We start from the raw sequence: 23791 nt of genomic DNA, 5'->3' as shown, positions 1-23791 counted from the left end.
ATGTTCCCAGTCACTACTCCTGGGACACACAAAAAAAATTAAATTTCTCTGTTTCTAAAACAATCAGATTGGTGTCAGTAATGGATGCTTAGCCAGTTGTTTAAACAGGGCACAAAAGGTAATTATTTCAGCAAGAAGAGCACGGCCACAGGGCTCAAGAAAAAAATACCACCTTCTCAGTGAAGCCTTCTCTGACCACCCCATTTAAACACTTCCCCAAGAATTCCCTAGTCCCATTCTGTTTTATGTTCCTCCATAGCACATAACACAATCTAATATGCTTTTAATAATATTCTATTATTTACCATCTGCTCCCTCCACTAGAATGTAAGTCCAGGAAGGCATAGACCTTTGTTTGTCTCCAGCTACATTCCCAATGCCTAGAAGAAAGGCTGGCACATTGTAGGCACTCATTTATATAAGAATGAATGAACTTTTGGAATAAAGAATCTTATCAAGCATCACTAGTGAATTCCTTTAGATAAAAGGCATTTAACTAAATAATGCATCCTCTTAACTGCTTACAATACTTGCCTGGTTCAGAAAGCACAAATGGAAGATTAAATGAATGCATGACTACAAAGAATTTTAAAAGAACTATACAATGCTTAGAATTAAAATGGCATATCTGTATCTTTATTAGTAGTAATTAAATATGCAGTAAGAGAAGTATGAAGTATAACACTACCACATTAGCTTCACTTGTATGTGACGTCTAGAATAAACAAATTACTATGATGACAATGGATATGACTGAAGTCACAGAGGAAGAAAAGTGGATGGGAGACAGACGAAAGCCAACTCTGAGAAAAAAAACTCCCTTTTACCTAGGATTATATGAAAGCAGATGAATCATTCAGTTAAAATGGCTTAAAAAAAGAAAATGGTGATAAGAACAAAAGAAAAAATTAAAAAGCAAAGCTGTCAGTGAAAAATAAAAAAGAGGCTACAGAGGTTTCCAGTCATTCATTTACCAAAAAGTATGTCTAAATATGCACAAATAAAAGAGCCTCTTAAAGTCAGTGAGGCCTTAATGGATCCTGGAATGTATGAAAATGGACATCTGTTTATCTTAATGAAAAAACCCCGAGCTATAGACTTTCCAGCAGGTGCTGATCACTGTTTCTTTTTTCCATCATACTAAGTCCCCTGTTACCAAGCACCTGAGTCAATTTTTTAAGCAATGGAATGTTGGCACTTTAAATTCCACAGTAATCACTTTAAAACTGGAAAAGTACTTATTTTCTGAAGATAAACATGTGTTTTTTTATATCATACCACTGTTCAAGAATTTTTTAAGGGGCTACAAGTCAAGGTAGCCATGAACAAATGAATAAATGTTTTACTTGAACATCCAGATATGCTGACTTTGAAAATATCAGAATGTCAGAGTATTTAAGGAAAAAAAATAAAAATGAACAATGTAATGGTATTAATGATTAAGGAATAAGAACAGTATTTAAGCTGGTCATTGACATATTCATCTCAATATAAGGCAGAACTGTGAGTCTGCAGCTGGTGGCTATAATTTACTCTGTGTAAAATTAGTGCTAATTTAAAATAGAAAAATATCTATATGAATAAAGTAATTTTTCCTTCATTAACTTAAGTTTTGAAATGGTTGTTCCAAGGCCATTTATCTTCAAACAATGGTAATTTACTAAGATGAGCTTTCATTAAGGAATACACATAAAGGTCATTCCAGTGTACCACCTCAGGTTAGAGACAAATCAACCTCAAAGGCCAATTGGTCAGTGAGACTGCACCAAACAATTTTTAGCAATTAACAATTCACTTTGGGATACTTATGAAAATCACTAATTTTGATATTTATTTAAATATGATTGAATAAATTGAATGCAAATCTGTAGTCAAGCTAAATTCACGTATCCAGTATTCTACACAAGTGTGAGATACTAAAATGGAGAATATTTTGTACCTATTTCTGTGAGGTGGAAAGTAAACATGAGACATGATCATGATCTGTCAAATCATGGATTTCCACGAAGTGCTGTCATTTAAAAAAAAAAAAGTTTTTCTTTCCTTGTTAAATATTTCAACTGTAACAATAAAACTTAGTTTATCATCAGGAAAAAAAAGTTTGGTGGTATTCCTGTAGTAAAAAAAAATGACTTTGAACAACAACAAAAAAAACCCACTCTCACTGCTAGCTTTGGGATTTAAGAGAACTCAGGAGAAAACTAATACTTAGGGAAGAAAAATTCACAACTATATAAAATATGTGATGATAATCTAAGGAAAGATAAACTTCCTAAAATAAAAATTTTCTTGATTCTTTAATGTTTATAAAATTAGGGAATCTTTACTAACCAAAAATGGACATGAAGGTTGTTATAGGTCTCATATAATGTAAAGCTCCCTCTGTGTAACTTTATAGTCTACATTTAAAAAAGAGGAAAATAATTGAAGTCCTTCTAAATCTAATCTCAGGCTTTCTATAAAGAAAATTAATGAAAGGCAATCATATAACATGAGAGATATGGCCAATTATCTTGTAATTTGTTCTAGAAATCTAGGGAATTAAAGTGAGTTTAAAGGTTCCATGGAACTAGAAGTATTACAGAGTTAAAGGACTCAATATTAATTGTGCTGTAACAATGAATTAACCTAAGGCTTTTTAAATATCATTCTTCAGAAACTTCGAAAGAAACAGAATTAACAAGAAAAGAAGACTGGACAAAGTGACAAAATTCTACCTTAACTTTCCAGAAGACAAAATTCAATATATAGTTTTAATAGAGTAAGACACTAGACCTAAAGTCAAAACTAAAAGAGATTTGAATCCAAAAGACTTTTATATTCACTCCCCAAAAGATACTAAAATCTTGGTCTTCACATAATTCAAAAGGAAGGAAAGGTTTCAAAAAAACAAGGGTTGGCTTAGTCATTACGTGGAATAACATTGAATATTTTATTCACTGCTATGCCACTAGCACTTGGAACAGTACCTGGTACCCTAAAATAAATATTTGTTGAATGAATGAATAAATGATTAACAATGTGACCTAGTACTTGAGATTGCCTATAGAAAATTAAATATAAAATAGATTTCTTTTTTAAAAAAATCAACCTATGGAATTAATTTGGGAGGATGGATAGCATTAAAAAATCCTCAAACCCTCCAATTCATAGTAGAATAACACCGCCCAAAGAACTTTAAAATTTCATGCAAAATTTCATGTAAACAAAATTATCAATATTCAAAGTTTTGTGCCTTAAATAAATTACTTTCATGAAGTCTTGGAGATTCATATAGATTGTAAAATCAGAGAGTTGTCAGGGACCTTAAAGATCATCTAGTCTACCATCATTACACACATAAGGTTACTATTTCTTCATTTAAACACTTAATATTTCATGTTTTCCATTAAAAACAAAAAAGTTCTTTTGAGAAGCTGAATCACAGAACAAATTTCAAACTTTTTCACTCTGAAATGGCAAAATGTGCAAAACTTCAAAAAAGTGTTCTAGCAAAAAAGAGATGAGTAGTGTTATGAAACATGAAGCACCAGGAGTGAATCTGGGGATGTGCAGAGGAAATAACAGAGAAATAAAACATATAATTTAAAAAAAATCAAGAAATAATTAAAGCGATGGTGAATGTCTAACACAAGAAAAGGAACACTGGTTTACTTCAAATAAATACGTAAAAATAAATTATAGCAATGAAATGAGAAAAGGTAGAGGAAAGGGTAGTCCTTTTGTGTCATCATTTTCAAAAAAGACTGGAAAGCAGTTTTTCTTTACACTGAAGAATATTACTTTTTAAGAACTATTGTGCACAATGAGATGAGATATAATGACAGGAATTTAATATTATCTTTATCAATATCAAAACACTAGGATCTTAACATTTAAACTTATCACAGTTAACCTAAAACAAAAGTTTTCTTCTGAATTGAAAACTATTTTATTTGGAACTATAAATATTTTTAAAAATTGGACTTACTGGAATAGATATTTTTTTCAAATTACAGTCCTTTTCCAGGAGCTCATATACATACTTCGTGATGATCTAAGTAGGAAAGAAATAACATATTAAGATGCAATGTTGTCCATTATCAAAATTCACATAAATTATTAAAATTTATTGCTCTGAATATCTATCTTGGAATATTTTCATACTAAATTAAGAGGCTCTTGGGCTTCCCTGGTGGCACAGTGGTTGAGAGTCTGCCTGCTAATGCAGGGGACACGGGTTCGAGCCCTGGTCTGGGAAGATCCCACATGCCGCGGAGCAACTGGGCCCGTGAGCCACAACTACTGAGCCTGCGTGTCTGGAGCCTGTGCTCTGCAACAAGAGAGGCCCCAATAGTGAGAGGCCGGCGCACCGCGATGAAGAGTGGCCCCCACTTGCCACAACCAGAGAAAGCCCTCACACAGAAACAAAGACCCAATACAGCCCAAAATAAATAAATAAATAAATAAATTTTAAAATAAATTAAAAAAAATTTAAATTAAGAGGCTCTTTACTGGTTTACTTCCTGCTGCTGTGTACTGAATAACTATGGACCTTAATACTAAGGATTCGAAATAGTTAATATAAACACAAAAATACACAAGGACTTTCTATTTTACAAAGCAATACTCTGTAAGCATATTTTCCTTTTTTTTCAGTATTTCTAGAATTCTCTTTTCCCTATAATTTCCTTATAGGTATTATATCTAATATAGTACTATCATGACTCTGCTGAATCCTAACACTTCTTTTGTATTCCATGAATCAACGAGGGAAAAGTCAGAGGTATTCCAAATAGAAAAGGAAAACTGATCCAGCAAAGCCAGGTACCAGTTAGTACTACCGGTTTTATTAGGCAGAAACATGGCTCCCCAAAGATGTCTACATCCTAACTCCTGTTAACCTGTTAATATGTTATGTTACATGGTAAAAGGGACTTTGCAGATATGATTAAGGTTAAGAACCCAAGATGGGGATATTACCCTGGATTATCTGAGTGGGCCCAACTTAACCATATGAATACTTATAAGTAAAACATTACAGGACAGTATGTCAGAAGATGCAAAGTGAGAAGGCCTCGACAGGCCATTGCTGGTTTTGAAGATGGAGGAAGCAGACAACGAGCCAGGAAATGTGGTGGCCTTTAAAAGATGGCATAATCCTCAGTTTATAGCCAGTAAGAAAACAAGACCTAGGTGCTATACTTGCAAGGAACTGAATTCTGCCAACAACTCAAAGAAGCAGTAAATGGATTCTCCCCTAAAGACTCCAGAAAGGAACAGCCTGTCCAACACCTTGATTTTAGTCTGGTGGCACTCATACTGAACTTCTGACCTCAAGAATTGTAGGATAATATATTTGTGTTGTTTTAAGCCACTAAATTTACGGTAATTTGTTACAGCAGCAACAGAAAACTAATACACTATTTCTATTAAAGAAAGCAAAGCAAGTGAAGAAAGAGATGTCTGGAGTAAAAGTGATGATTTAATAGGCCTTAATGGTCATTTTAAGAAGTGTTTCAAAAATATCTTTAATCATCTATGCACAGTATCTCAGAGAATAATTTTAGCAGCAACATAATTAAAAGTCAAATCTTAATATGAAACAAGATCAGATGTTTTCTTTTTTAGAAAAATTAAGATCACTTTGGTGCTGTCTTCTGTCATCTGAAATAAGATTCTCTATCTTGCTTTCTCTAAGAAGTCCAAAATCCCTCCTTCTCTGTATACATATTCATTCATTTTAGAAACAGTATATTAGATGTATGCTAGAACAGCTTTATATTGTCTGGTAATAGTAATTTCAAAAGCTACAACACTAAACTAGAACTAGGTGATAATCTACTAGTTATTAATTGAATAGTATTCCTATATTTTATGTAGAATTTTAAATTATGTTCATTATACCTTCACCAGAAAGTAGCAGTACTATAAACCTGAAAGAGTAAATATATGTATGAGTCTAAAAATATACATGAAGTTATAAATGGGTTACCACTTCAAGAGAAATGGTTTAACTAAATGAGATTAGCTAAAATGAGTGGGTTATCATTTCTAAAAATTTCCTTCTATGAAATCATAAAATATCCTTACATTTAAAGAAACAATAAAACCAATCAAACTTAAACTCAAATGAATTCTACCACCATGCAAAATACTTACAAGACATAATTTGAGAATGAAAAATTATTTTGTCACGTTATACCTTATATCAATATGAAATACATATTGCAGTTAATTCTCAATTTCATACTGCAATATAATACAAAACAATTCAAACACTGCTTACATTTGACTTTGAAAAAACATTACAGAGCAAGTATCTGTTCTAATAAAGCCATACATCGAATAGAGTTGGAAAGACACTACCTAACTTGCCCAATTTCCCTTGCTCTCAAAGTCCTGACTGCAGAAGAAAAGCAACCATAAACTAAACCATCTAACTTGTAGGCAGTTTTCTCTGCTGGAATGTTCTCCTCCACCCTAGTCATCCTCCAAGAGATAGATCACATGTCAGCTGCTTTAGGTGACTTTTTCCTCCTCATCCCAACCCTCCAAGGTAAGACAAAATGTCCCACCTCTGTGCTTCTCTGCACATGCCTGAAGCATATGAGTTTGATATTATTCACCTGTCTTGTTACCTGACTAGCCTGAGAACACTAAAATTTAGGTATCCTACCTCTACATTTCTGTGTATCCATACAGGATACTGTCTGGTGCATTGAAGGTACTTTAAAACAGTATACAAATTCTCTTCACTGTTCATTCTGTCTATGTCCTTTGAGGGAGAAAAGTATTTCAGATTTTTAAAAAATCTTTCTAACTGCTGAATTGAGGCTTAGAAAGAAAGCATCAAGGATTCATAGCCTTACAGCTTGAGGAGGACTGCAGTCTGCATTTAGAAAAGTCAATAAATGAAAAGATAATTTTGAAAAAAATAGATGAAAAAAAGTATCTCGCCCAAATGTAATCTATGTTCAAATATTCACTAGAAACATTGTTTCCAGCGAAGTTCCTACATGAAAAGAAAAGGCTTAAGAGACTAATAAGACTGAGTGAAAGTGAAATCTTCATTCTAATAAGAAACATAGGAACTTCTGGTTTCTGTTCTGAAATATGAAGAGCCTGGAAGTAGTCACTCCTATCCTCACAAAAAGGAAAAAGCTGAACAAACTGAAAACCAACGACTCTTCTTAGATCTATCGGATATTTGAGGTCACAGGGCAAACTGCTTCCCTGAAAACTGGAGAGACAGCCAGGCAGATACAGAGGATAAGGACTTACTGGTAACAAAAGCACAGGCGCAGAAGTGTTGGCTGAAGCCAGTCCTGGGGTAGGAACACTTTCAACTATAATTGATTAATTTCTGGAGGTTCAATATGAATACTAGCTTAAGAATGAAAAATTAGGAGGGGCCTCAGCCTTAAAGAAGGATTCTCCAAACTTCTATGAGTTGTACCTCCCTGAGCCTCACTAGGTTCTCACTGTGGAGATTAGAGAAAAATCCTCACCTGCTTCCAGCAGGGGAAGAGGAAAGTAACCATTTTGAAATACTACTGAACTCTGTTCTACTTAATAAGGCCTTCACACAAGGAAAACTATTTCACCAGAGCGTAACTGACAAAGGGGAAACAAAAAGTTCACTGAAAGACTGAAACCTAATCATAGGACTATAGAAGGTTTCCTCCCACCCTTCCTCACATTACCACCATAGCAATAGGGCTCCTATAAAATAACAAGGAATGAGATACTGCAAGGCTCACCCCTATTTAAAGTCTCCAGGAACACTTAAAGACAACAGGAAAAACAAAAACAAGGACATAAGAGGAAATTTTAGACTTGGCCACAAGAGCTACAGCAAATAGTAGACACAGACTGACTCCTAGCCAGATAAACATAAAACTTCACACTAAAGACCTATCTACCAAAGTTCCCTTTTACCCAATATAACATGTCCAGCTTTCAACAAAAAATTACCAAGCACACTAAAAGGCAAAAAGAAAGAACCTGAAGAGACAAATCAAGCATCAGAAAATTTGGAATTATCAGAATTGGAATTTAAAACAATAAGTAATATGCCAAAGGATTTACTGAAACAGTTGACAACATAAAAGAACAGATGAGTATGTAAGCTGAGAGATGGAAACTCTAAGAAAGAATCAAAAGAAAATGCTATATCAAAAACACTGTAATGAAAATGAAGAATGCCTTTGATGGGCTCATCAGTAGACTAGATATGGCCAAGAAAAGAATCAAAGAGTTTCAAGATGTAACAGTACACACTTTCAAAACTGTAATGCAAAGAGGAAAAGAAAAAATGAAAAGATGGAACAGAATATCTGAGAATTATAGGGCAATTACAAAAGTTTTAACATATGCATAATAGTAATACCAGAAAGAGAAGAAAGAGAAAAGAACAGAGGAACAATTTGACATAATAATGGCTGAGAATATTCCAAAATCAACGACAGACACAAAACCACAGATCCAGGTGATCCAAAGAACTCCAAACAGGATAAATACCAAAACCACACCTGGCCATATCATATTAAAACTGCACAAAGCCAAACACAAAGAATCCAGACTGGCAGTATGGAGAGATCTGGGGGAGTGAGGGATGTGGAAGACTTTACCTAGAGAGGAAAATAAAATAAGAATTATATCAGACTTCTCTTCAGAATCACGCATGTAAGAAGAGAGCAGATTGAAATATTCAAAGTATTGAAAGAAAAAAATCCACCAATCTATAATTCTGTATCCAGTGAACTTATCCTTCAAAGGTGAGAAATAAAGATTTTCTCAATCAAAAATTGAGGGAATTTTTGCAAGTAGATCTACCACAAGAAATGTTAAAATAAATTATTCAGAGAGAAGGAAAATTATATAGGTCAGAAATTTGGATGTACATAAAGAAAGGAAGAGTGTTAGAGAGGAATAAATTAAGGTAAAATAATTTTTAAATTTTTTATTTTTTAAAATAAATTTATTTATTTATTTTTGGCTGCATTGGGTCTTCGTTGCTGCACGCAGGCTTTCTCTAGTTGCGGCAAGCAGGGGCTACTCTTGGTTGCAGTACGTGGGCTTCTCATTGCAGTGGCTTCTCTTGTTTGCGGAGCACGGGCTCTAGGTGTGCAGGCTTCAGTCGTTGTGGCACGTGGGCTCAGTAGTTGTGGTTCACGGGCTCTAGAGCACAGGCTCAATAGTTGTGGTGCACAGGCTTAGTTGCTCCATGGCATGTGGGATCTTCCCAGACCAGGGCTTGAACCCGTGTCCCCTGCATTGGCAGGCAGATTCTCAACCACTGTGCCACCAGGGAAGTCCCTTTTCTTATTCTTAATTGACCTAACAGACAACAGTTTGTTGAAAATAATAGCAGCGATGTTTTTGGTGATTATAGCTTATAGAAAACAAAAATGAATGACAGCAAGATTATAAGTTATGGGAAGGAGAAGCTGAGAATACTCTGTTATAAGGTACTCACACTACCCATGAAGCAGTATAGTATTATTTGAAAGAAAAACTGGAAAGAAAAAAAAAATTACTACACCTGATAATTTCTCTGGATTTCTTTTGATTCCTAAGAAGTAGCCATATAGCTAAAATTAAATGAATCCACAATGGAAGACATAGGGAAGTATTTTTGAGATTATATATTCATGAAATAGATCCGTTGGCTAACAACAAAATAATGCCCTCTACGAGCTGGAGTCAAACTAGACTTTTTTCTAGCTCAGGATTTCTCTACCTAGGAATTAAAGAAAATGTTAACAGAAAGAGCAGGGGCGATCAAAGAAATAGACAGTGGGAAGAAAGAAAATGAAGTCTGATAAAAATTAATTCTCAGTGGAGTACTTCCAACAGAAGGGGTATACTCACCCTGCAATAAATTTAATTGACATTTATTGAGCAGTTGCTATGTGCTTATCATGTACCTCATGCATTTCTGCATTATATCTGGTCATTAATTAAATAAGAAGCTAACAATGACACCCTTTATTCCTGCAAAAGCACTGAAATTATTCTGGCAGATTACAATTTAGGAGGTGGGTAATGAAACTAAGAAGCTTCCCAGAAGGTACTTTAGACCTTTTTGTGACTGGATTTGAGAAATAAAATGGGATATATGACAAGAAATATGACTGAAGAAATGAAAGAAAATTAACATAAATATTTTAATTAAATAAAAATACAAAATTAACTTTACTATTAGATGCCAAGCTTCTGTTCTTTCTTACTCTGAAGAAAACCCTCTCGTTAGTAAGAAATTAAGTTTAACCTCATTGATTCACAGCAATAACAATTTTCATTTCTCAACTTTATTAATGGTAAGATAAAAATTTCTGTATTGGGCCCATCAGAAGAGTAAGAACTTTAGACCAAGGCACAAAACACCAACATCCATAAATCCTGAGTAACATCCACCTCTAGAGAGGACAACTAAATGCTAAGAGTACCCTGATTTGGAGTATAAGCGTGGATGAACTGAACCAAAAGAAATACTCTCAAAGATTTAAGTATATCTATGACATTTTATGCCCCATAATCAAAGAAAGTCTCAGAAAACAGACTCAATAGACTACCAACCTGAATTAGTGAAATATGAACTATAAAAGATTTTAAAAGGAACAACTTTTAAAGAGACTTAGGTTAATAAAGGTTAATAAATTGTTACCTAAGATAAATCTAGTTCTAATTGATAGAATAAAATTAAGTGATTTGTAATTAGTACAGTGAAGTGACAGTTTTGTTAGTTTCCCTCTGCCTAAAACAATTATGTATATGATTTCTGTATTAAATAGATACGCAGGACAGTTGAAAACAGTTGCGTTTTACCTAAGCAACTCCTTTCAACACTACTCATTTGCTTAGGAAGCTCTGATTTCACAAATAAGCCAAGCATGGTCAATACAGGCAGTCTGACTTACAAATGTATCACAAATGTAAAAAAATTTGATATTATGAGTTTTTACTATATTAGAAGTTTAATAATAATTTTGGAAACAGACTTTTGCATTTAAAACAGTCTTCGTTAAGATTATCTCAGTTTCACTTCACTTACTGATACAAATAGCACTTTTAAAACTCCATGGCTTTTAAGAAACCAGTCTTACCCATTTCATCTCTAAACAAAGTGCAAGTAGTAGAAGATTTTAGCTCTGAGCAATTACTTGATTTAAAACATGTTTATCCCCAAAGCAGTGTAATTTTTACCTTCAGGGCTGAGCAATTCATGGTTCAACAGAATCATTTAGTATTATATCAGCAAGAACAATGTAGTACTTCTACGAGTACTAAAAGTTAATAAGTAGATGAGATACATATTAAATTTAATATTATAGATTTTTTCCATTTTTAAACAAAATTGGAAAATTTATAATTTTATAGCTTAATAAAAATAGAAAATATTAATGCTCAAACAGTAAATAACCACTTTGCAAAATATCTACTTTTAATATTTTTAAAAAACTTCATGCATACAGTTTACTTTCTACTTTAACATGCTCTCATATTTTTATTTTATTTTTAAAAATTTATTTATTTTATTTTTGGCTGCATTGGGTTTTCATTGTTGCTTGCATGCTTTCTCTAGTTGCGGTGAGCAGGGGTTTCTCTTGTTGCGGAGCACAGGCTTTAGGCACGTGGGCTTCAGTAGCTGTGGCACATGGGCTCAGTAGTTGTGGCTCATGGGCTCTAGAGAGCAGGCTCAGTAGTTGTGGTGCACAGGCTTAGCTGCTCTGTGGCATGTGGGATCTTCCAGGATCACGGCTCAAACCCGTGTCCCCTACATTGGCAGGCAGATTCTTAACCACTGTGCCACCAGGGAAGCCCGGTCTTATATTTTAGATAAGTATTTTATAAATCACATACAAAATTTTTTTTTAAATTCATGCTGACCATCTTTTAACTGGCAAGTTTATTTAATTCATTGTGATTACTGAATTTAGACTTAACTTTTCATTGTATTTTGTACCTTCTACTTACCTTGCTTTTTATATGTTTCTTTTTTTCTTTTCCTATCTTTTAATAGATTAACTTTTCTTTACTCCTGCCTTTCTGGATAAAAGTTACATATTCTAGTTCTATTCCTCTAGTGGCATCTTTATAGCTTTAACATGAATATTTGACATATCAAAGTCTAAAATTAATAAATTTTCTTTTCCTCTTGAATAGCTCGACTTGAAAGAGCTTTAACCCATCTTTTTAACTCATCTTACATACTATTTGTATGAGATATATTTTTTCCCTTGATTTGTACTTTTTGTGTGTGTGCTTGTGATTATTTTGCTTTATTTACGTAAAGTTTGTTTTGATTTCCCACGTGATAATCAATTCATTTGCTCAGCATTCCTTTTGGGGTACATCTCTTTCACTCTCATTAGCTCAGTTTTCTTCTTCATTAGTTCTTTAGGAAAAAGTAAACTCTCAGTTTTTTGTCTTAAAATATCCCTATCTGGACCTAACACTGAATGATAGTTTTACTTGGGCATAAAGTTCTAGAACAATAGATATTTTCTCTGGTGTCTTCTGGTTTCCATGGTTATTGTTAATATTTCTGCTGTCAGTTTTACTGTGGTTGTAAGTAATCAGGCTTCATCCTCTGGTTTCTTTTATGATCTTTCCCTATGTCTCTGATATGCTGTAGATTTACTATAATGTCTAGGTATAGATTAAGTCTTATCAATCTTCCTGAGGACTCAGTGTACTTCTTGAACCTTTCACCAATTCAGAACAATTCCAGATAGTACTTCTTCAAATACTTCCTCACTCCCATTCTCTTCTTCTGGAACTCCTACTAGATACATGCTGGACATTCTTGTTCTACTCTCCCTATTATAAGCCCACTTTCATATTTGCCATCCCTTTTTATCTCTCAGGGCTACATACTGAGTAATTTTCTTAGGTCTACCTTCTGGGATTCTAATTCTCCCTTCAGCTGTGTCTAATCTGCTATTTAACTAGTCCACTGAATTTTTAACTTTATTGACTGTATTTTGATGACTGTACATTTTCTTGGGTATTATTTAACCTATGCTTTCCTTTTTATATTGTTCTAATCTTTTTTATATGTTTTGTTTTCTTATGTTTTTAACCATTTAAAATGATACTTATTTTAAGGTCTCTAAATATTAGTTCTCTTATCTAATGTTTTTGTACCTCTGGCTCTTCAATTATAGTCATCCTAAAAAAAAAAAAAATCACCTTAAATCACACTATCTTCATAAACCTTCCTCCTAAAATATTTCCTCTGTCAACAGGAGTCTATTCAGCAAATAATTATTTATCGGCTTTTAATCTTCTGCTTATTATATTCCTTTTAGTTTTATTTCCTCTACTTAATGTATGTTCCTTGAGAATGAAAACTATGGGTTTTTTTAATTATAATTCAAACTAAAGCAAGTGGAATAAGGTGCTCAACAATTTTTTTTGGTCTTTAACTTTTTCTAAGTTTTCATTATGGAATTAGCAGAAACAGGCCTAGAAGAAAATCCTGTAACTTGGCTGACTATCCATTTACCCTCCCAATTCTTTCTGGAGATTTCTTGGTCCAATAAATTTCAGATTAGAATATTTAATATAAAATAAGAAAATATTTAATATAATAACATTTAATATAATATACATGGTTTTCTCAGGTTTTAAGGTGAAAGAGTGGCTAATATGAACAGGATATAGTTTAATTTGGGGCATTTTACAACATTTTGTTTACTACTAACATGCAAATATACCGCAGCTAAAGTCCAGCGTGCCTGATTCCAAAGTTAGCTCATCTAAATATGAAGGGTGAACTTCACAATAATGAGCATATGTAATACCTTTATCATTAGTAACACTGAATGAAATACTACAGTCCCCAGAGTGCACTGCTTTGACAACCCTACCAGTCTCAACTCCTTCCTAATTGCTAACTTTACATCTCCGGATATAGATACAAAACATCACCCAGTCACTTTACATTGGTAGGAGTGGTAATTCAGCAACAGTTTCATGTTACTGTAGGGGACAGGAGAGTCTTGGCTACCTCAAAGAAAAGTCATATCCCTTCAGTTTTCAGGCTGTAATATAGGAGAACATAGTAAGAGCTTAGTAGAAAGAAATCAACTACAGTTTCTCTCCTCTGCAAGGTTTAATTATTCTGCTTAAGGGTTTAATACTGAGATTTGATTAAAAAAAATATTGAGCTGGTATCAGTATGCACTTTTATTTTTTACCATATATATATATATATATATATATATATATATATATGTATCTCCTATCCATGTACATAGATAAGTTGGATATAGTTGTATATCTACATGAGCGTATATACACTTATATATACACGCATACATATATACATCTATATTTATTTATTTCTATATTTACCTATCTACAGAGAGTAAAAACTGTGAATATATATCTGCATGTGTACTCACAGATACACATGCACATTTGCTGACAGTTGAGAAGCAATGACACCACCACCTATACACAGATCTTGGCGTCTGTGTGTGTTTTATACATACATATATAAAAACTTTTCCAATAAAAATACCCAGAGCTAATTGGAAATTGGGCTGATTCAGGGGCTTGAGTTTTATATTATATGCCCTTCGCCATACAAGGAACCAAGTTTCCAGGGAGAAAAGGCTGATTCAGGTCCTGAAGCAAAGAAAGTACAAGTCTGAAAATAAAAATTTTTTTGTATGCAAGAAACTGCTGAAAGATGGGCTTCCCTGGTGGCGCAGTGGTTGAGAGTCCGCCTGCCGATGCACGGCACACGGGTTCGTGCCCCGGTCCGGGAGGATCCCACGTGCCGCGGAGCAGCTGGGCCCATGAGCCATGGCTGCTGGGCCTGCACGTCTGGAGCCTGTGCTCCGCAATGGGAGAGGCCACAGCAGTGAGAGGCCCGCGTACTACAAAAAGAAAAAAGAAAAAGAAACTGCTGAAAGAGTGATGAATAAATGTTAAAAGAAAACAAGAACCTGTTTAATGAGAATCTCTGGCCAAATCTGGCATAATTTAGGCATGAAAATAATGACAGCAATGGAGTATACAGCCCATTGAGTAAAATAAGTATCCATGAATCCACAATGATACAAAAAAATGAATAAAATAGAAAGGAAAGAGGAAAAAAGAAGACCTTTCTTAAGATAGAATGCCAACTAATACATATAGAAGAAATGATGGAGTTAGAAAATCATTAATGGATGCTAAAATTAATAGGTAGAAGTTCCATAAAGAACATGGTCTCAAATATATTCCTCCAAATTACTTATTAATTACAAAGAGAAAAATATAGGAGTTTTATAATATAACCTGGCAGACATCACCAATATTAGAGCAAACCAAAATCATGTATTCTTGATATCATATGTTGAGGACAAAAGATCACGTCTAAGGTACTACTGTCAAAGACTCATGACCTGAATCTAATCATGAGAATACAAATGACAAACCTAAATTGAAGGTCATTCTTCAAATGTCCTGTAGTCCTCAAAAAAAGGCAATGTCAAAAAAAAAAAAAAAGGCAATGTCAAAAAAAAAAAAAAAGGCTAAGAAACGGTTCCAAATTAAAGGAAGATAAAGGAACACGACAACTACATGCAACACGTGAACCTAGATTTGATTCTGGACTTGAGGAATATTAAGTACATAATGTGACAATCAGCAAAGTTTAAACATGGCTTGTAGAGTGATATAATATAAAGTTTCCTGATTCTGATCATTCTTCTGTAGTTATGAAGAGAATGTTCTTATCCTTAGGTATTATACACCAGTATATTAGTGGTAAAAGGGCGTAATGTTTCTAACTTACTCTCAAATGGTTCAGTAAAAAATTACATAATAATATATGATATACGTGGTTCTTTTTAATCATGCAATTTTTCTGTGAGTGTGAAATTATATCAAAACATAAGATTATTTTAAAATTTCCCACATTGTTCATATTCCCAGTGCAGGTGCTACTGACACTGCATCTATTTCCACAATTATTTCAGTGGAGAAGTGGCAGACGATAAATAAGGTAACAACAATTTGCTTTCATCAAAACATTTTAATTTCTCAAAATGTTAGAAGACCACAGCTATACTTGAGGATAATTTTCATCCATTATGGCTTGTCAAAATCAAGGACTCACTAGAATAAGTCCTACTATTTGCTATGTTGGTGCCTATATTCATCTCTCAACCAAAATTCTCTTAACTTCCCTCATTTTTCTCTAAATTCCCAAAATTCAATTCAAATGTTACCTCCTACCTGGTTTTTGCTGATTCCACTAATGACTCTGTGCTTTTCTGACATTTAGCATTCCATCATGATTATTTCACATTCTCATTTGCCCACTGAAGTAGCCACCTCACAAACAAGATTTATATCCCACTTTATTGTAGCATCAACCACACTATAGATGCACATGAACAATGAATTAATGAAAAATAACTGGTAGTGCTTACAATCGTGGTATTACAGTTTATAGAGATCTATAAGTAATACATTCAAAAGGAAAACAATATTTTAAAAATTAATTTTTGTATTGGAAGTAAATTCATAAGATTTAAAACTGAAACCACTATAATACAATATATACTGAGGAGTCTCACTCCCACCCCTGTCCACCTCCATTGTTTTCCCCCTTACTTTGCCCGCATAGGTAATCTTATTATTTAGTTTCTCATGTATCCTTCCAGTGTTTCTCAGTGCCAATATAACCAAACAAAAATATATTATTTCCCTCTCTTTCTTAAAAAAGCCAGTATACTATAATGTATTGTACATTGTTGCACAACGTATTCTTTTTTTTTTGCAGTACGCAGGCCTCTCACCGTTGCGGCCTCTCCCATTGTGGAGCCCAGGCTCCGGACGTGCAGGCTCAGCGGCCATGGCTCACGGGCCCAGCCACTCCTTCCTTATGACTAAATAACTGTGTTACTTTATCATCTGAAAATTAATCCAGATCATCTACCCTCTCTCAGTAACAGAGGTCTTCTTTATTCTTTTTTACTAGCCACAGTATTCCATTGTGTATGTACCAGAGTTTAATCAATTTTTAAAATAGTTAATGCTTCTCAAAAGTACTCACTAAGAAAAACATATAACCTTAAGCATTGTTTATTAAATACTATGCAAATTAAATGTACACATAATTATTAGCTTGGGACTTAGAATCATTTAAAATAAAGATCCACCCTGTAAGTTACCTAACTATTTAAAAAACAACACCTTTTCCTCCTAACATCCTATTTATCCTAACTCTACATTCCATCCTAGCTCCCTCCTAGAAAGGAATGGAGGGAGGGGAGGAAAGGAGGAGGGAGAGATGAAGGAAGGGAGGGACAGGAGGAAAGCAGGAGGAAGTAAAAACATAAAATGTCTTAATAATTAAGGTTTGATACTATTCAATAATGTCAGTTTGGCTAAACCTAAAAGGGCTCCTCTAGCATCTTCACATTAAAGAGACTATGATATGAATGGCAATGAGTTGTCTAATTAGGACTAAATCACATTACCCTGGGTGCATATCCTCTTAAGTCAGAACTACATCTTAAATTTCACTAGCATTATCTCCATCTCATTCTTATTTTTCCCGTTAAAACCTTTTATACTTCATTCTCGGTGGGTACATTCTAAACTTTTAAGAAGTCTTTTGAAGTAACTGCTTTTCAGCATATCTTTGAAATAAAATTCATTCCTCCAACTTCCCATTAGCATTCCTTGGAGTGCTAGTCCATATCCCCAGCCGTCCTTCATTTAGATCAGCCTCAGATCACTTGCTCTCACGTCTTCCTTTTACCTGCTCTAAAGAAGAGTCCTTTTTCTAAGCCATCCTTACCTCCCAATAGCCAGATTCTTAAATAGCTTATCAGAGCAACAGGCTTGTAAGTGTATCCCACTAACTACTGATATCTTCTCCTAGTGATTTCACAGGCACCTCAAACTCATTATGTTCAAACGGACTCCATCTATACATCTCCAAACCTATTCCTCCTCCAGTGTGTTCTTCAACTCCCTAGATGGTACTACCATGCACCTAACCGCTCAAGCCAGAAGCCTAAATGTCTTAACTCCTTCTCCTTCATCCTCCCCTTGCAATCAATCATCAAATCCCTCAAGCTAATTCTGCAAGAGCCTCATCTCTACTACTGCCATTCTAGTTCATTCTAGTCCATCAACAGGTTATTATCTCTTCTTGGATTGCATCTGTAGCCTCCTTCTGCTATATCTATTATGTAGAGCAGATCTTCCTTCAGATCGTATCTCCTGTTAGCAGACATCCTTTACAAATGCAAATCTAAAGCTTCCCAGTGCTACAAGGATAAGACCCCAAACCCTAAATCAAGCATGGCCTTACCAGACCTGGCCCCTGCCTACTTCTCAAGTATCATCCTATACCGCTCCCTTTCCTCATTCTCCATATTGTGTAACCACACTGACTTTCTTTTAAATTATCAGATGTATCATGATCTTTTTCATCTCAGAGGCTTTGCAAATGATGTTGCTTCACTGGGCATGTTTGTCCCATTCTTTGCTTATTCAGCTTCAACTTCTTCCTTGCCTGGTCCTGAATTTATCCTCAAGACACAGCTAAGAATCTTGCATTCCTCCATCCTAACACTTAAGAGTATTAATAATGTCCTTTCCAAGATCCGTCTTTGCCACTAGACTTTAAGCTTTTGGAAGAGAAGCATCTGTCTTGGGCTGAATGTCTAGGGCCTAGCTCATATAATGGCAATCAAATATTTTTTTGAATAAACAGTAATAATAGCAGGCATATGCATAGCACTCACACTAACATAAGTTCCTTTCATCAATCTCCACTCCTTTAATCTTCACAACCCTATAAAGGAGGAAACCAAAGCATCTGAAAGGTTAGATAACTTGCCCACAGCTAAATAAGTCACAGAGTTCTGATTGAAACCTAGGCAGTCTTCCTGCCCTGGAGTCTAGAATCTGTTTTCTGAACTTATATTCCATCTCCTATGTTACATAGTCAATAAATAAAGATGTTAACGGAGAGTGAGATGTAAAACTGAAATTAAAGGCCTATTAGTAACCTAATACCAGTAGGCAAGAACAGAAACAAAAGAGGATATTTAAGGTAGGTAAAGTAAAAACAGAGTAATTTTAACTGCCTAAATTAGACATTCTAAATGTGTGAACAAATAAAGAATGCTCTTTTGGCTGTATGATGAAGTTGATGGACTCTTCTCAGACAATGCTTTTTAAAAAATTAAAATATACAGGATTACAAAGGAAACCAATTAAAGTGGAATACAGTTCAAATTTTTTTAAATACCAGATTTGTGATAATATTGTAATATATGTCCTTCCTTATTAATGCATTTCATTTTTTAACTTTTCTAAAAAATTTCACTTATTTTTTTTTGGCTGCGTTGGGTCTTCATTTCTGCACGCAGGCTTTCACTAGTTGCAGCAAGTGAGGGCTACTCTTCATTGCGGTGAGCAGGCTTCTCATTGCGGAGCATGGGCTCTAGGCACGTGGGCTTCAGTAGTTGTGGCACGTGAGCTCACCAGTTGTGGCTCACGGGCTTAGTTGCTCCGCAGCATGTGGGATCCTCCCGGACCAGGGATAGAACCTGTGTCCCCTGCATTGGCAGGCAGATTCTTAACCACTGCGCCACCAGGGAAGTCCATTAATGCATTTTAGATATATCTAAAATTATAGTTTTATCATATAAAAACAGGTTATTTCTGTGAAAAAGTCACAAGACTGCTAATATTACTATTTTTTATGCCTACATTTACAATTAAAAGAAATTTAGCTTAGAGGTTAGTAAAATAAAGATGTAATTTTTATCCCATTGAGGTTCACAGACCCCATGCCCTAAATCCTATCCCCTAGGGTTAAGAATCTCTGGCCTAAACAGCATACCTGGAACCCATAGAGACTTTCCACAGTATGCCTTGCCCCGGCCCAAAAGGGAAAAAAAGTCTGACCAGCATCTTTTCTGAGATGTACACTATAAAAAGCACTGCTCTTGATTCATTTCCTGGCCACATAAAATTATATAATTTTAGTTTCAATAGTGAGTATTTGCAGATGACTTGGCATGAAATACTAGAGCCCAATTTTTCCTGTTACTCTTAAAAATATCAATATATATGTTTCAAAAACAAGAAGACTTATGATTCCATGGTTCTTGAACTCAGGCACTCAGGACAAAAGCATCACTAAGTCAGGCATCTAGGTAAAGAATCCCACTAACTTTTCATGATCTTCTCCTCTTTCCTTCTCACTCCGTTAAAGTAGACATTTATAAAAATGATCTCAAAGGCAAATAGACATTCTTGAATGACTTTGGGCTGATGTTTATTAACACACTCAAGGAAACACATTCTAGTTCACACACCTAAGGTAGACCAATACATGAAAATAAAAGGTTTAATAATAGATATCAGCAAGCTAGAAAAAGAAACAAGGTATAAATCAGATATTGTACATGCAAATAATAAATTTCTTATAAATTATTTACTCTACCTAAGGAAAAGCACTCACATAAAGAATAAGACTACACTATGGCTAGGGACAAAAAAATTAGGTAGACTAATAAACTCAGAGTAGTGTTTGCTATGTCTTCTGAATTTGTGAAACTAAAAGAATATCAGCAACTACATTGTAGATTAACACTTTACCTCTTCAACCTTTTTCAAAGCAAGGTAACTATTCCCTACAATGATGGCAGGAATAAAAACAATATTATTTTTACCACTCTCCATTTACCTTTCTATATGGAGAGCTTTAACAATTTAACAAGAAAGTTCTTCTTTGAGCTAAAATAGAGGGCAAGTCTATTGAACATAATGATGTGGTTTCTTGTGGGAACCACTATTCTAAGAAAGACGGGCTATCTTAAATCAGGAGATAACGCTTTCATAACTTCTCCAATGAAGGGAGAGGAAGAGAAGTTTCCTCGATCTTCCTGTTTCTACTATATTATAAACAACAACAGCAAATAAAAGTAAGATAAATTGTTAGATTTTGGCCATAATGAAATTACTAGCATTTGGATTTGCCCTCTCACCATTAACAAATAAACAAGTATATAAAATATATTAAACTGTTTCAGACAGTGGAAAACAGGCAATATAGATCTGTGATCCCTGAAAACAAAGGAGACGAGCCCCATCATCACCTTGGCTTTCTGCCTGAAGGCCATTTGTGGACTGTGGCTCAGGGAGGAGGAACCCAGGCAGAACCCAGTGGCCTGAGTTAAGGAAAAGGAGATTTGAGCTCAGGGAAACTGAGGTAACTGGAATTTGCAGGGCATAGTACCAGAGATAAGGAAGTTATGCAGAAAAAGAGCAACAGAAATCTACATATGAGTTCCTATAAGTCTCTGGCTACGCTGTGAATGCATAGGGTGAAATTTCCAACAGGCTAGAGTAAGAAAACTACTAAGGAAAAAAACTACTGAAAAGTTTAAAGGTGAACAATTCAAAGAGCTTTTATAGGGCTCTGGGACATTTGAGTTGAAACGAGCCAGAGTAAAAAGACTTCACGGAGTAGTTAGCGGTATTTAGCAGTGGCCCAAGAAGAGTGATGCCTCAGGGTCAAATGCTCTCTCAGAAGAGAGCTAAACTATCCCTAGAGTAACAGCTACTCTAGATCTACCTTAGCTGAGCTTTAAAACAAGTCCACAAATGAACTATTCCACTATAAACCTAACTTAACTGCTGCTGAAACAAAATTCAATGTTCTTTAAAGGCAGACAACAAATTCCAGACACTCACCATAATGTCCATCATCAAGTACAAATTGCTATAGACATTCACAGAAATAGGAAAAAGTGATCCATAACTGGGAGAGAAATCAGTCAATAAAAACAGACCTAGAAATAATAGAGATGATGATGAAATTAGGGGACAAGTACATTAAACCAGATATAAAAAATATTCAAGGATGTAAAGGGAAATATAAATATAAGGAGAAAAGAAATGGATTTTTAAAAAGAACCAAAAATGGGACTGCTCAGAACTGAAAAATGCAGATTCTGAACATCTGAAATAAGAAATTCAGTGAATAGGTTTAACATCTGATTAAACACTGCAGAAGAACAGATTAGAGAATGTAAAGATAGAGCAATAAAAGCTATCCAGAATGAAAGAGAGGAAAAAAACTGAAAAAATGAACTTCAGTGACCAGTGGGACAATAACAAGCAGCTTACCATACATGCAATTGGAGTACAGGGTGGGGGGAGGAAAGGGGGGAGAGAAGAAATATTTTTTAAAATAATGGCCGATCATCTTCCAGATTTGATAAAAACTATAAATGCACATATCCAAGAAGCTCAACAAAGAAGATAATGAAGAAAAGAACCTCAAGGCACATTCATAATCAGACTGCTGAAAACCAGTAATAAAGAGAAAATCTAAAAAGCAGCCAGACAACACACTGCATAGAGATTATCAAAGATAAGAAATACTAACTTTTCAATAGAAAAAATACAAACCAGAAGAAAATGAGGAAACATCTATAAAGTAACCCAAGAAAAAAAAATACCCCATACCTAGAATTCTACATACACTGAAAATATCCTTCAGAAATGAAGGCAAAATAAAGACCTTTCCAGACAAACAAAAGCCAAGAAAATAAATTGCCAGCAGACTGGTACTAGAAATAATATAAAATGTTCTTTATGCTAAAGAAAATGATTCCAGATGGAAACTCAGATATAGGAAGAAATGAAAGTGCAATGTTATGAGGCTCTCACATTATATTTGAAGTGGTATAATTTGAAGATAAACTACAGCAAGTTAGAGATGCATATTGTAAACCCCATAACAACCATTAACAAAGTAAACAAAAAGGTATAGTTAATAAGCCAAAGAGGAGGTAAGGCAGATTACTACCAATACAATACACTCAGTTAGATTTATTATTTTTAGCTAAGGTTTTGTCTTATGAGTGAAAGGATGAAGCTCTACCGAAGTCTGTAGTATACACTAGCCATCTGCCTGTTTTTGCATAAACATTAATTACACAGTTTCTCCATGTACAAAACTAAAGGACCTCAGGATACAGGCATTCTAGAAATTCAATAAACACCATTCTGCCACAAAAGTAATAGATTCCTACTTAGATAAAATACAGGAAATTTTTTTTTACAAACTTAAATGATAATTTTTGTCACTTAGATCTGACAATGTCAAAAGAATGGGACCCACCAAAATTTAAATTAAGGTTCAGTGGTACATATACACAATGGAATATTACTTGGCCATAAAAATAAATGAAATTGAGTTATTTGTAGTGAGGTGGATGGACCTAGAGACTGTCATACAGAGTGAAGTAAGTCAGAAAGAGAAAAACAAATACTGTATGCTAACACATATATATGGAATCTACAAAAAAAAAAAAAGGTTCTGAAGAACCTAAGGGCAGGACAGGTATAAAGACACAGACATAGAGAATGGACTTGAGGACATGGGGAGGGGGAAGGGTAAGCTGGGACGAAGTGAGAGAGTGGCATGGACATATATACACTACCAAATGTAAAATAGATAGCTAGTGGGAAGCAGCTGCATAGCACAGGGAGATCAGCTGAGTACTTTGTGACCACCTAGGGGGGTGGGATAGGGAGGGTGGGAGGGAGACGCAAGAGGGAAGAGATATGGGGATATATGTATATGTATAGCTGATTCGCTTTGTTATAAAGAAGAAAGTAACACACCATTGTAAAGCAATTATACCCCAGTAAAGATGTTAAAAAAATAAAATAAAATAAACTTGATCCACATTGAAAATAAAATGTTCTGAAAAATAAAGTCTACTTTTAAAAGTTAAAAAAAAAGGTTCAGTGGTATAAA

General features: G+C 34.6%; 1 protein-coding gene across 3 annotated transcripts in view; it reads right to left on the bottom strand.

Moving 5' to 3' along the window:
- Positions 1–23791, bottom strand: part of ARB2A (ARB2 cotranscriptional regulator A) — a 425303-nt gene that overhangs the window by 316523 nt on the left and 84989 nt on the right. For all 3 annotated transcript variants that reach the window (XM_060009155.2, XM_060009157.2, XM_060009156.1), the window contains one exon: positions 3971–4036. In XM_060009155.2, coding sequence (XP_059865138.1) covers positions 3971–4036 — 66 coding nt within the window. The remainder of the gene's footprint in view (positions 1–3970; positions 4037–23791) is intronic.

The sequence above is a fragment of the Delphinus delphis genome, chromosome 3, assembly GCF_949987515.2.
Source record: "Delphinus delphis chromosome 3, mDelDel1.2, whole genome shotgun sequence".
NCBI classification, from domain to species: domain Eukaryota; kingdom Metazoa; phylum Chordata; class Mammalia; order Artiodactyla; family Delphinidae; genus Delphinus; species Delphinus delphis.
This window is presented reverse-complemented; position numbering and strand designations above follow the sequence as displayed.